Source organism: Cyanistes caeruleus, chromosome 2 (assembly GCF_971803275.1).
Source record: "Cyanistes caeruleus chromosome 2, bCyaCae1.hap1.1, whole genome shotgun sequence".
NCBI classification, from domain to species: Eukaryota; Metazoa; Chordata; class Aves; order Passeriformes; family Paridae; genus Cyanistes; species Cyanistes caeruleus.
Window position 1 is genome coordinate 20,904,945 of NC_141702.1, and position 14,950 is coordinate 20,919,894.

General features: G+C 38.3%; 1 protein-coding gene across 18 annotated transcripts in view; it reads left to right on the plus strand.

The window, feature by feature from the left end:
• Window positions 1-14,950, plus strand: part of ARHGEF10 (Rho guanine nucleotide exchange factor 10) — a 108,159-nt gene that overhangs the window by 8,351 nt on the left and 84,858 nt on the right. For 10 of the 18 annotated variants that reach the window (XM_086876020.1, XM_086876012.1, XM_086876005.1 and 7 more), the window contains exons 2-3: window positions 75-134; window positions 5,453-5,528. In XM_086876020.1, coding sequence (XP_086732146.1) covers window positions 5,492-5,528 — 37 coding nt within the window. In that variant the 5' untranslated portion in view covers window positions 75-134; window positions 5,453-5,491. The remainder of the gene's footprint in view (window positions 1-74; window positions 135-5,452; window positions 5,529-14,950) is intronic. The other 8 variants (XM_086876016.1, XM_086876019.1, XM_086876007.1 and 5 more) reach the window with 1 other exon arrangement.

Consider the following 14,950-nt stretch of genomic DNA (forward strand, 5'->3'; position numbering starts at 1 on the left):
AGTCACAGTTTGTTGGAAATCAGCCTCCTTGATTCAGCTTGTTTCCTATTACAAAATGTTCATTCTCTCTGCAGTGTTAAGAATGAAGACTCCTGATGTTGCTGCAGTTACAGTGCACACACCCTAAAGAGAAGGTATGTGAGTCACTTGTACCGTTCTTAGGGTGACAGAGCTGAGAAAGCTTAGCAGCATGTGCCCTTTGGGAGCTCAGTACATAAGTACTGTGCCCCAGCTCTGAATGCTGCACTGCCTTTTGGCAGTTTGTGCCAGTCCCATTTTTGTTGCATTCTGACTTCTGCACAAGTAGTGACTGTCGGAAAATAGTTTTATTGAAGTGGAAATGCAGATGTTGATCAGTATTTGTAATCCTTTAGTTGAGAGCTGATAGTCTGTTGTTTGTCCCACAATTAGAGGAAATCACTGAACAAAATCACTTACGTAGAAGCAGCTGAGAAACCTAGTCCTGGAGGCAAAAGGAATTACCAGAGGTTAGGAGAAAGGAAAACTGAGTGTGAGAGAGAAATGTTGACATTCTTCTATAGTCTTTGGACAAGCATAAAAGTGTCTTTGCTTTTGTTTCATTTGCTGAAACTGCCCTTTGCTGTGGAACCAGAATCTCAGTCTCACAGGTTTGGCAGGTATTAGCACATTGTGTTTGTGAGGTCTGCTGTGGAACATCACAGACTTGCACTTCCTTCAGTGCCAGCTTCCATGGTCAAAGGTGAGTGTAGTTGGTGGAAAATTTGAAGTATTGGGAGCTGTCCTTAGGGACCATTTCACACTTGGAGGATTTTGGTTTCTAGTGTGACTGCCATTGGAGATCTGACTCCTTTAACTGTGTGAGACTTCTCTGCATTAGAAACATTGCCCATGAACATCTGGTTTTAATGTGGTGTTTTAATTCCTTTTATATTTTCCTTACAAATCAACTTAAAACTTAGAAAGCATTGCAAACTTGGTCAGGAACTAACACATGGGCTGGTGCTTATCTGGCTCTGTCACTTCAGCCTGCACCAGGAGTGGGTCACACCCCAGGAGCAGGATGACTCGAGGTGTGAGTAGAGCACTTGCTCTACTCTAGTCAGTCTGTGCTCTGAGGAGGCAAGGATGAGAGGGAGGTCTTTTGCATGGGATAATGAAGGATTTATTGTTCTGGGGAATCTTGGGGGCAAAAGACAGAAAATGCGAGCGTGCAACAGCTGAAATAGGGAGGCAATTTAAAGGGAGGGTACAAAGCATCAGCTAATCAGAGATGTCCGGGGAGGGTAAAAGGCAAAATCATCCTCCAATGAGGGAGGTAGGGGGGGAAATTGGTTCACATGGACTAATCAAACGTTGAAATTTAGGGGACTTCCAAAGTGGAATTCCAAGTATGCGGTGGGCCTAAGGTAGGATTGACAGGACACTCAGGGTAGATTGACAACGTGGGGTGGGAGAGTCTACCTTGGACCAAACCATCAACTTGGCCAATAACAGAACATACCATTAACAAGAAACACACTGCAACAAGGAACTAAAGATATTGCAGTATAATAAAGGACTTGTTGCATTTTTTTTTCTTTGAAAATGCATGCATTTATTATAATTTTTCTTGATTTTTAGTGCCAAACTTAGGAAGTTACTAGCTACACATCTGGAATAAAAGCATGCTATTGTGCTACAAGTATTTTTTCTTAATGGTAGTCCCTTAGGATTGGGATAGTTGGGGTTTGTCTAGATAGATTGGTTCAGCTATAAGTGGGCAGATAAACTGGGAACTTAAAAAATCGCAAGACTATCTTTCCTCTTCCAATCTGTAAATATGAGTAAGAATTACCTGTTCCTCCTAACAGTTTGGCAGGAAAGGACTGGATGAAAACATCAGGAAGTAGACACTGGAAATGTTTAGACCAGAGAGGGTCAGTTGCCCATTTTCAAAGGTCCAGGAACTCCTTTTCCTCTCCCCCTGTACATGGGACACACAGGAGAAATATTGGGGAAGGTGGGGAAAGGAGACAATCTGTAGACCAACTTTGTGGCCCACAGCAGTCACTGCTATCTCTACCCACATCTGAAGCAAAGAAAGTGATGAGCACCAAGTCAGGTAAATTCCTTTCACATCTGGATGCCAGTGGGAAATGTTAAACTTTCAGCTATGTAACTCAGAGTTTTTTGCTGTCCCTTTGTTCCTGTGATTGCTGTGGAGTCAGGAAGGGTGCAGTTTGAGTTATTAAACACAGGTTATACTGTGTTTGAGAAAACAACATTACATGAGGGAAAAGAGCTCCAAATTTTTAGAACCTCTATGTCATTTTGAGTAGGTCAGGGCAATTATTCATATTTGTAATTTTATGATGGAATATGCATGAATATAATGACACAGGTTTAATAAGGATTTTTTATTTTTGCAGTTTTTAAAGTACCTTTGGAACCAAATCTTAATATTCTGTGTCTTAAAAGCTGTTAATTTTTTTAATGTAATTTTATGTTAAACCAACTGGCATCTACTCAGTGGTCTCAATGCTGCATCTGGGATTCAGTGCTCATTGTGAAGTCCTAGTACAAGAGAGGAACTAGCAAACTGGAGCAAGTCCAGTAAAGGCCAGTGCTATGGTTGGGGGTGGGAAGAGGTCAGAAGAGGCAGAGAGAACTGGGTTTGTGTTGTTTTGAGAAGAAAGGATGGAGGGGGATTGAATTGCAGTCTTCTGCTTCTCAAGGCAGGGTTGGAAAGAAGGTGGAGCCAGGCTTTTTTCAGGGGTGCACAGCAGGAGAATGAGAGGCAATGGCTGCAAGCTGCTCCAGTTGGGATTATGGGGAAAATTCTTCCTGGAATTTCTGGTTAAGCTCAGGAGCAGGATGCTCTGGGGGGTGGTGAAACCTCCACCTTCGTGGGGTTTCATAACTTGGGGGAACAAAGGCCCTGAGCAACCCTATTTAATTTTGAAAACACCTGTCCTGAGTGTATGAGAGAACATTCAGAAGTCCGTTTCAGCTTAATCTGAGCTTTGATTTTCACTATTACTGTCTAAATTCACCTGTAAACTATGCTGTGTATCTCTGTTAGGAGGAGAATCAATGTGAAAAGCACTTGAGCTACAAATGCAAATGTACAATATGCTGCTAGTTAAATTAAATCATCTACCTTAATATTTATTTAAACATCTTTAAGCTGAGTTAGTTCCCATGCCTCTCTAAAGAAGAGTGAAAAACTTCTCTTTGAAATATGGTGGTATTAGAGATTGTTCATAAATGTGCTGTCTGCTACATTATGGCAATTATCTTCTTTTTGGAGGGTATTAATGCAATCTGTAATACACAAGCTCCCTTTCCTGCTGCAGGATTTTTCTCAGCATCTGAAAAGTAGCAAAAAATATGTGGAGCTTCAAAATGAGTTAATGTAATGTATAAATCAACCCCTGGGGCATTCTTAAGTGAGAAAGTGTATCTTTCTTCTTGTGAATAACTGCACTGTTCAGATGGGAGCAAGCAGGTCATGGGTAGGACTCTTAACACTGAGTCTGTGTCCTTCTTTTACACAATTCTTGTGTAATTTGAAGCATGTCACTCTGAGCTAGATCAAAATGGAAATCAAGCTCGTTGGTTCAGCTCTGTCTCATTAATATTTGCTGGTGACAAAGGAATTGATTTTAAAATATCACTGTTGGAAGTTAACTTTGATAGATATTTAAAAGTTTGCATTATATTTTTTAAAGAAAAAAAAATCATTCTGAAAGCCTTTTAGCTACTCAAAGATGCATTTGGAAAAGGTGCTGAGACTCACTTTCAGAGGTTTGCTGGCTGTTACATGTGTCACACTTGAAAATCTATGCTCCAGTCATGAGCAGCTTTAAAAAAATATAGAAAAATAGCCATTTCTTCAAACTGTAACTATTCCTTGTTTTGGCTGACAGTTTTGGTGTGGCAGGATGCATTCCAGACATCTGTAAGCAGGAACATGCCTTGGAGCCCTGCAGATATAAACTGTAGAGAAGCTTTAGAAGGAACATTGTATACTGAAAGCATATTGTGTTATAGACAGGTGTTGTATATGTGGGTGAATCCTTTCTGAGTCTTGGCTCTGAAGCTACTTGATTTTGTCTAGGACTGGATTAAGAGTTTCCAAAGCTTAAGACAGTTTAAAAAGGAATTTTGTATGCTTAGTAAATGACGTTATGAATTGTCTCATCATAACAGGATCTTGCGCTACCAGAGTTGTTATCCTTCCTGGCACATCTGTCCTGATAATTCACACTTGCAAATCTAATGTTAGTGAGGTAAATTGCCTGGTGCCTCCTAGGGTTGGATCCTTTTTTGAAGTTGGTTTTTTTTTTCTTAATTCACTACCACTTTTTCTGAAAGCGGCAACTGATTTGACTGTTGTATCCTGATCCATTTAGTTTAATATTTTGCCACTGTACCTTGCATTTCACTGTCTCTTTCAGCTTAATCCTTTCATATTTGGGCTATGGAGATTTTACAAGGGTTTGAGCTGTTTTGTTACCAGCAGAAGATATAACTTCAGATTAATATCTATGGGCCACTCAAGAGTAGGAAGTAAATTCAGAATTGACTCTTCCACTGGCTTTTGTAGCTTTTGAAAACTTATTTTTCCTCCTCAGCCTTATTCTGAAATTGTCTTTTTGACATGCTGTCCCTTGAGTTTGAGTGAAAATGGTCTGTGAGCAGAATGTGTGCATTGCTTAGTACAGTAGGTTTTCCTTCCTGATGATACTGGAATGTCACTATTAAGTAGCATTATGGGGAAGGAGAGATGACGTCTCTCATGGGTTCTGGGCTTTGCTCTCTTCAGTTGTGTATTGAGTACCAAAGTAGGGGAATGCTTTGTAGAGTTATTCTTTTCCTTAAGGCATGAGATCAATGGCATTTGAGAAAAGAAGATGAAAGAAAAGATCCTCAGGAACTTGCTTACTAGTACTTCACTCTCCTTAGGAAAGGTGGGAGTAGAGGGACTCAAGCAGAATTTCTAAGATTAGCGAAAAAAACCAAACAGTGGAAAGAAGCTGTGTACAGGGTGTATAATTAAATCTTGTTATTTCTGATTGCTGGATAGAGAAAAGCATTATGAAAACTGATAAGCTTCCTAGAATTTTTATCTTTCACCCCTTCACAAAGATTTTGAGATGGAATATGTACTCCAAACAGACATTGAAATAACATATTTTAGTAATCTCCTTGTGATTGTCACAGAGGGAACTGCAGAGTACCAAATAGTTTAAAACTTCATCTTTCTTCAGCTGTCTTACTGAGATCATGAAAAGAATTGGCTGCAATACTGAGGGCTGTGTACATAAAATTTTGGACTGTATTCACATTGAAGCAAGAAGCCAGGCAAATTTCCTCTCTTCCATAATGGTATTAGCTAATAGGTATGAGCTTGGCCAAATTGAAAAGGAGTGTCTCAGTATTTGGAAATTGAGTTAATCTACAAAACATGTTCCCTTCATTTTTCCAGAGTTTTCCAATCTGCTAAAGGTGCGGTGGATACACTAGAATGGACACAGAGGATTTCCCTCCACCACCACCAGAAGGTAATTGAAACAGTTTGGAGCTTAAAGCAAATTTTTCTGTAAAAATTTGATTATCTTTCCAGCAGTGATTTTTCCTCTGCAACATTACCTTTCCCCATATCACCCTAAGACTTGCTCCTAGTAGTGTTCTGTTGAAACATGAGCTCCTGTCATCTACCCTGTCTTGTTCTTGGACTTCACTTGTTGGTATAGTTAGAACATGCTGGGAAGAAGCCTGGGAGCAATTGGTCCTTGCAGTCCAAATCTGAAAATATGTGTTTTCTGTGGCAACTCTGTGTAGTTAGAGCACAGACACTTCCGGAAGAGTATTACAGATGCTGGACTAAGGGGCTCATTGTGTAAAGTCAACACTCAGTGCCCCTTGCCTGCTGTATGCTGGTAGCTGGATGGCCTCTGGTGTAACCCATGTTTCTGAGAGTACAAAGGTAGGTTCTACAAAACCACTGTCTCACTGCCTTTTGCATTTATGCTCAAAGAGGACATCGCATGTGGTGATTTTTGTATCCCATTTGATTTCCTGTAAGCACATCATTGTGTAGCGCTTGCTACTACATATTTTAATATTTAACAGGATTTGGCTTTTGGTAGCTGGATGCTGGGAGACTTCAAAGAAGTATTAGGTGCTTGTTCTTGTCATCCCAAAACATAAAAGTACTGAGATTTGTGATTGCACCTGCTCTTAGTTTGGTTATGTTGCTATTATGGTAAGTATAGATAGTGATTTTTCTGTAAAATATTATCTATTCCTTATATATGACAGTATTACTTCTGGACTTGCACTTTATTATAGACACTGATATATGTGCATATTAATATATATAAATAATATACATTAATGCCTATAGGCCATTTCACTTAATGTTCACACAAGACTTACATGAAGCCATTTGAGTATAAAAGAATATTTAATATTAGTTTTGTTTGGCTGTAATTCTAGGAATTTGGGAATTGTCATTCTAGATCAGAACTGCTTTCTCTCTAGTTTGGGCACTGCCACAGGTAGAGGTGTGTTACTAGATACTACCTAGGGAGTTGGGAATGTGAAAGAAGCAGAAACTCATGAAATCAGCTTTTAATGGGTTAGATTTCTGGCCAACATTATTGGCAGAAATCACTGAGATATCACTAAGACTATTATTGGCAAAAATTCCTTGGCTGTCCATGTCCTAATCCATGTGGTCAGGACCCTGAATTTAGCTCAGTTTTGTTTAGTGACAGATACTGTGAAACTGTCTCTATGGGATAATCCATCTCCAAAGCAATGTAGTGCTGTAGAGAAAGAGACATCCCTAAGGAATCAATATTTCCACTTGAGCAGACGCTGCTGTTTTTCAAAGACAACCAGTAATTGCAGCAACTGCTCCAACTTTGTGCAGCATTTCAGCTTGTTTGATACTCTGACAAGCTTTCAGGATGACGCAGTGCAGTACGATTCCAGAATTCAAGTTCTTTCTCGGCAAAGGTTTTTGTGGCATGTACAACTATGTGTATCATGTCCTTATTTTCAGACATGTCAGTTCTTAATAGGTTGGGATTAGATTTATTTAACATAAATTGAGATTCTACTTTACCTAATTTTGTGTCAATATTAATTGATACTTTTTTTTGGGGGGAGTGGGGAAGGAGAGGAAGGGAGTAGTGGGTGAGTTTGGAACAGGCTCCCCAGAGACCAGCACCAAGCCTCACAGAGTTCAAAAAATGCTCTCAGGCACATGGTATGATTCCAGGGTGGCCATATACAGAGCCAGGAGTGGGACTCTGATGTGTGTTGTGGGTCCCTTCCAGCTCAGAATATTCTGTGATTTCTCTCTCATCTGAAAAAGCTTTGTCTGAAACTAGTGGAACTTGCATATTTTTTTTAGTTTGCCATTGCTAACTCTCTTAAAAACTTATTAAAGGGATTATCAGTGAAGATAAATTTTAATAATGACACTAAGACATTTTAGTTCACTTTCTAGATAATTCTCATTACCTGTTTTGCAGGTGGAAAAGAAGTGAGGATTTTAAGGCCAAGTATGACAGCAAGTACACATACCAACTAACAAATGAGGATTTATGATTCATACATATACACTAGCCATCCATGTGTCTGTTCAGCAGGGGTGAAGCACTGTCAGTGCCTTCAAACAAGGGGCACAGGAATGGGTTATCCTAGCTCATTGTGAGGATGAGATTCCTGTTAGGTGCAGAACCCTTTGCTACACCATTAAAAAAAAATTCTTAATTTTGGCATAATGATTCTAAAATCTCACGCTTGGGCCACAGATTAAATCAATTGCTTTTTTTAAAAGAAAGTTCTTATGATGTTCTTATGATGTGGGAATTTTTATGTTTACTTATTTTTGTCCTAACACAGCTGTAGTGCTGAAAGTCATGTGGGCTCCTTTCTATCTACAAGTGTATAGCTTGCACTATCAATCTGAGCTCTATTCTTGTTGAGTAAGTTTTCTATGGTTTTTCCAGGTAAAGTCTCCAAACTTATTTTTTTTCAATTCTAATTTATGCAAAGGGGAAGAATAGTAGTAAACCTTCATCTTTGTCATGGGGATGTTGCAAGAAAAGAGATGAAAGGTTAAATAATGTGTTTTCATTAGCCATAGCATCTGCATCTATCCCTTGTTTAAGTTAGGGCAGTAAAGGTCAATAGTGAAGGTGCTTCTGCCACTTCTTGATAAGGAAAAACTACATGGGTAAAAGAATGGAATGTAACATATTTTATTTGTTTTAATTTACTCTGCTTATGCAACTTATCTGTTCATAGGTGTTTGGACATTCCATTCATGCATTGCTAATCAGGTAGTGACAAGTCTGTGCTGGTTACTTTTCCTACCTCAGAGCAAATTCAACTAGTGAGTAACTTGGAAAAATTATTGCCTCTGTGTTCTGTCCTCTAGATTGCTTTAAAAAGAGCTTCTTCTTCAAACCATGATTAAAAAATTCCTAGTACTTTTCTCTGTGTGTGTCAAGGGAATGTATGTTTTAACAACCAGGGAGCAGTGGGAGTGGGGTATATGCAAAGGCTTCCTTGGCTAAGAGCAAAATCCAAAGGAGTACTTCCAAAATGGATACTTGTGATGATAGTGCTAGCTTGTGTTCCCTTCTTTAGTGTGTCTGTACATCAATTTAGGCATGAAGTGCAGGTATTTAGAATTTCTTACATAAAAGAATTCCATGGCTATCTTGTGAAGTAAAATAGAGGATAATTCTTGTTTTGTCAACAGAAAAAAAATCCTTTCTTGAAAGCTAAATGAAAATGGCAAATTTTTATTGTGGCTGTAAGTTATAATTATGCTTTTAATTGATTGCTGCAATGGAGTGTCCTTAACCAAACCCATTTAGACAGGAAGAGGATATGCTGTAGACTGCACACTGTGGAGGGAGGAATTACAAAGCTGATAGTTCTGAGAATCTGGAATCACTTGAGTCTCTTGTGTACAGGACTTACCTTCACACTGAACAGCTGGGACTGGAGATTGGATGTTAATGTTAGGATGGTGTTTATGTGATGGCCTGTACTTGTCCAATTACTGCTTTATTAGGAGATGTCATGTCTGGCAGTTTTTCATTCCTCTGCTTGGAAAATATCTGGTGATCTTTCAAAGTGGAAGTCCTTTTCTTTAAGTGAGGACTTCAGAGGTGTTTATCAGGGCCTGTTTCCAAAGGAAAGCTGTGTTTGTTTGCCTGGTGGGATGGATACTTGAGAAACAGCTTCTTGCACAAAGGAAACTGGCGGTACTTTCTGTGTCAAGGTGGGTTAGTTTTGCAGTTTCATTGTCTCTGAATGTCTGTCTCACTCTTTCTGATGCATGGCACTGTGCCTCATATGATTTCTCTGTGAAAACTATTAGAAAGCATTGGGTGTATTTCCTCATACTAAGTATACTTTTGTTTGTTTCTCATTTATAGAAAATTAATATAAATGATCTGTTAAAATTTTAAAGTGAAATACTGAAATTTCAGTGTTTGTACAAGGACATTGTGAGAATTAATTTGAATGCATAGTCTTCATATTATTGCCAAATATTCTCTCTACCTGAGAGAGAATCATCTTCATTTGAGAAGTATGAGAGGTGCCCTTAAGGACCAAGCACAGTGGAGAGCTGTATGTTCACTCACCCATACCACTGTCCCCAGTTCCTCGGGTAAGATAAGCCTTGTCTTGCTGAGGTTTGGGATTTAAGATGTTCTTTGAAATAAAGTGTTTTTGTTACTATTTTTCCTAAAACTGGTAATAGACTAAAAATATCACCTAGACACCAGTTTTGTACACCTTTTTATATAAAAAATCAGCTCTCTAGACCTATGAGTGGGATATTTCTTTGTTCCTGATATGGAGACATATAGAGCAAGGAGCCCAAGGACTTAAATCTGGATATCCTGTATGCAACTGAGTGCTGTGATTGTGTCTTTCCGCAGTTATTTTTTGTTGTTTCCCTGTCAGGGCCAGAACACTAAAATAGTCCTTGCTCCTCTGTCTCTGAGAAGGAAGTGTAGCCTGAGTCCTTGGGCAGAGACTGAAGTAGAAACAACTGTGTTCTTGTAAAAGTTTCCACTAGGATGGCCTTGCATATTATAACAAAAAAACAAACCCTAAAACAAAAAAACCCACCAAATAAACAAAAAACCCACCAACCCCAAAAAACTGAAACTCAACAAAAAGCCCACCAACTTAAAAAATTTTTTTATTTACTCTAGTAAGGCACTTCTGATGAGCTGCTGTGTTTTGCTGTAGAGATGACTGTATTTCTCTGTCAGGGAGCTGCTTTTTATTATGTATCCTATATGTATTTCTTTCAGATTATTTAGGTACCTTTTCTACTACTTAGTGAAAAACATTTCCTAGTTTATTTATGTGTTAACAATTTTAAACAGTTAATTTTGTGACTGAAACAAGAGGCGGTTAAATTGGGCTTTTTTAATATCGATAAGAGAAGCACTTGTGTGTTTTATGATTTTGTTTCTGAAAGTGCAGAACACTGAAGACCCTAAGACTGTATTTATTTACTGTGATTGGGGAAATAAGACGTTGCTTAAATTAAGCTGCAGATATGAAGGGAGTTGGGCTAAACAATATTGCTAGGTATCTATTTTCAGCATACTGACAGTTACAAATGATTGTAAAAAGGGAGCCAAGATTTCAGAAGAATGAGAACAGAATATGAATTGTAGTTATGAATGGCTCCTTGTTTTTGAAACTGGCAATAGCTTGCTGGTGTCTGACATCCCATCTGTAACAGAACAATTTATTTATTTCTAAAGGTCACATTTCTCTCAGTAAATGAAGGAAAATGCATTGTTTAAGGTAAGGATTAATTATTTATGTGACAATTCAGACAAGTTGTGTAATGAAGAGCAACAAGAAGATTCCCTTTGCAAAAACCGTTTATGGTGTCACATGTCACTCCTAATTATGTATTTTTAGTTCTAGCCAAATATATTTGTGTGTTGGGAAAAAAAAAAAAGAAAAAAAATAAATTGATTAATAAATAGCTTATTTTTGGTTTTAGTACCCACAAAGAAAGCACAGTGTACATAGATGTAATTATATATCTTATTTTATTTTGAAGAAAAACAGTAAAAACTTAGCTAGATGTCTAGAACATGTTAAATGATGTTACTGTTATGGATTTCTTGGTGGGTGACTTCATTCTTTTGACAGTATTTGGTGTTTTCTTTCAGAATAATATGTAGTTTTGTTGGGTTTTTTCCTGTTTACTCAGCTGCTCTTTAAAGTAATTTGACTTCAGTTGCTAGATTTTGTAGGGAAAAGGCCCAGACATGTTAATCAGAAAGAGTAGTTGATGATGAGATAAAAGCCTTACAGGAGATTGTAGCAAAACCTGATCATTGGTTAGTGGTAACTAATGTTGATTGCTTTAAAAAAACCCAAAATTTGTAAAGGAATTTGTACTGATTTTTGGGTATTCTTTCAACAAACAGTTGAAACTAAGCTCTGAAATTTTAATTTTAGTGAGCCAACATGTAAGAAGAAGGTGAGTTATTTTTTTCCCTATACTTCTTCCTTTTTAGGACTAGTATCTATCATTAATTGGCTTGGATAAATTGTTGGCAAAGAACTGAGAAATTTGTTTTGTTTTGTTTTTTAGTTTTTTACTTCTGTTTCCCTGAACTCAATAAATATTCACTAACCATGCCTAAAGCCTCTGTAATGATTCTACTCTAGAGTTTTCAGAAATATTCACTTTTTTATAAATTGTTATAATTCTTTTACCTTGTGCTTGAGCTTGTCTCAGATAAAATCTTGTCTGCATTATAATAACTTAAATACATATAAATACAATAAACATTTTTAGGTGCTGCTTGCTTTCCTTGCATGGAGGAACTGGAGCTAGGACTAGTAATCTGCAGAAAGCATACTTGTTAAACATTTTTGGGAGAAGACTCTTCCAACACCCTGTATAGATTTTCTTTTTTCTTCCTCACTGAAATAATATTTCTAGCCTTACCATAATTTCATTAAAAATGAATACAGAAGATGATTTAGTAGGTCAAAGAAGGGTTGTTTCAAGAATATGTCTTACTGTTAAATAGTCTGTTGCTGAGCTCAATAACTTTGTTTAGGTGAAAGCATGATAATTTCTGGATAACCTTATGTTGGTAGAAGTTTCTCTAGGGGCTGGAAGGGAAGATGCCGGTGCTCCTGTGCCATGGGGATGCCAACTAATGGATGACTTCCCAGTCTCTGTATTTCCCCATTCTCTTTGTTGGCAGGGGGGACAGAGGGAAATTCAGGTGCTGCCCTGAGAGCAGTGAATTGGTTAAGAGTAATTTGTCTGGAGGATCTTAGCAGTGTCGTGTATTGCAAAGAGAAGTAGAAGTAAAATTAAGTTTGGCTGGGATTGCTGTTTCCCCATGCATGTCAGATGGTGACCCATTTATATTTGTATGAGTAGAGCACTTGCCAACTGTATTGTGTCTGGCTGAGATGGAGTTAATTTTCCTCACAGCAGCTCTCTGATCTCTTAGATCAGAACTCTCAGATCTGGCTGGCAGTGGCTTTGCTGGACATGGGGGATGCTTCTGGCAGCTTTTCATAGTAGCCACCACTGTAGACCCTGCACTTGCAAAACCTGGCCGTGGAAAACAAATGCACAAAACCAATTCTTAACAAGACTTTTAATATTGGAAGAAAATCCTTCCTGACTTCCATGTGGACTGGCTGAAGGTCTGAATGGTGATGTTCGCTTATGGTGGTTTTTTTTGACCAGTCTGGGGGTCAAGGCAGAGCTTCCTTCCCCCTCCATGGCTAATGAAAGGGAGCAGTGAGAAGAGCTCTGGACTGGAAGATCCCAAGGAAACATCATTGTTCCCTAGTATCCACTAAAGTGATAGAATTTGTGGTAAAATAGGATTTCTGAGAGTTCAGTGGTGTAAAAATTACTATTTTCATGAGTTTGCTTGAATTCCACAGGGTCTTTTTTGAGCTAAAACTGGACGTTACCATGTTAGGGCAAAGAAGATCAAGATGTGTTCAAATAATAATTAAAATAAATACTAAGAAAGAGGATGCTATAAAACTCCCTCCTCATTAGTTGCTGAGATAATGGATTTGTCATATTTGGCATATATTATGCTTAGTTTACAAATCAGTCTCTCTGATTAGTGCTCTTTAGGCTGGATGAAGGGATAACCATAGAAATGAGGAGGAAATAAGCCAGCTGAAATCCTAAATATTTCCAGTATTGTCCTGGATTTACAGGACATTGCCATTCTGTTCTGGATTACTTTTTTTGGTAAAAGATACAGAAAATTTCTGTAAAATTTAATACCTAGTTTGTTTCTTTGTCCAGAAGTCATCAAGGGGAAAACAGAAATAGTTAAATCGTGATTATTTTTAAACATGTAAACAGGTTGCTCTCAGTGCTCAGAGTGTTAGATGGAGTTGTAATTGTTTGGAACAAGGAACCTTTTGGCAGTGTGTCCAAAAGGACATCTGTATGCCTGGAGCTGCGTGCATGTTCTGGTCCCTCCTGGGCTGTTGCTGTGGAGGTAGGCTGAGTGTATGAAGGGCTGTGTATCAGCCTCTGTTGGAATTCAGAGGCTTTTAGGTGTTCTGAGTGGTGCTTCTGGGGGCACCCAATAAGTGCTTAAGTATTGACATTGCTAGACAAAGGGTTGTTCTGCCTGCACCAATGATCCAGGATTTAAGTATCCATTTGCTAGAGTCACCTGAAGGCTCAGTCTAGGAAGTGTGTACAATTGCTGGCAGGGTGGAGGAAAAAACATGATCCAAAAATGAAGTCAAATCCTTTGCTAACTTCTTAACCAGACTGTGTCATCCTGGTAGAAAGATGTTACTAGAATGATCCAAGAACTAAAAACTCAAGCTTTTGCTCTGGTTGGCTTTAGCTTTTCTTTAGTACTATAGTTAGTTTATGCACCCAAGCTGTATGTTTTCTTTCTGTAGAAATGGGATCTCATGCTCACTGTTTTAGATCTCCAGGGTGTGTCTGACTACCTTCTGCTTCACAGGGTTCCAAATTACTTTTAAAGAACTTTTGGTCTAAGGTATTGCTAGATGAGTCAGCACTTTTGTATTGCTAATTAGAATGAAACAGACTGTATTAGATAAATACCTCAAAACATTAAACAGCAATTACTTCAAAGTAAAATTAATTATTTGGAAAACTAGATATTAATAGTTGATAACTGATAGAAAAAAAAGTATAGAAGTAAATAGCAAGCCAGACAGCTCTCACTGGTGGAAGTTTCCTTAAAAATGGTTATTCATAAAATTGTTGACTACATGGTCAAAGCTACATTTTGTGGAAAATTTTTTATTTTCCTTTGGTTGACATTTGTACCTGATGGTTAGCCAACATTTTCTGTCCTTGCACTGCCAGAGCTGGATATTTAATTTTCTCAATGACTTTGTAGTCTGCTGTTTTATTTCTGTTTTATTAGAGCTCTCTGGTTTTCCTATTCCCTGTGTGGATTGTCCGTTTGGCAGCACGTTGTAGGAGAGTTCAGTGGGTCATGTGTGCAGTGGCTGAGGCTGAGCTCGGCTACACAGCCACCATCAGCAGACCCATTGTACCTCAGCTAAGCTGCCTGGTGGCATTTATACCAATTCAGATGGGTGACTTCTGGATTTCTAAGGGTTAAATATATATATATATATATATATTGGTATTCCTTGAATACTGATGGAAAGCTAGTAGCCTTTAATATGGATAGGTGCTTTTCAGCATAGAGAGGGATCTCCTATGTATTTATGCAGTATTCCAAATAACATGTACAGGCTTTCCTTACAGCACCCACAAAATTTCTTGGTGAAATTCATATGTCAGAATGTGCTAATATGATGCTGAGGTAGAAAAGACATCCTTGGGACTAGGCTTGATCTGTGTTTCTAGTGGTGGCAGGCAATACCAGTGCCACGAATGTGCTGAATATTTAAA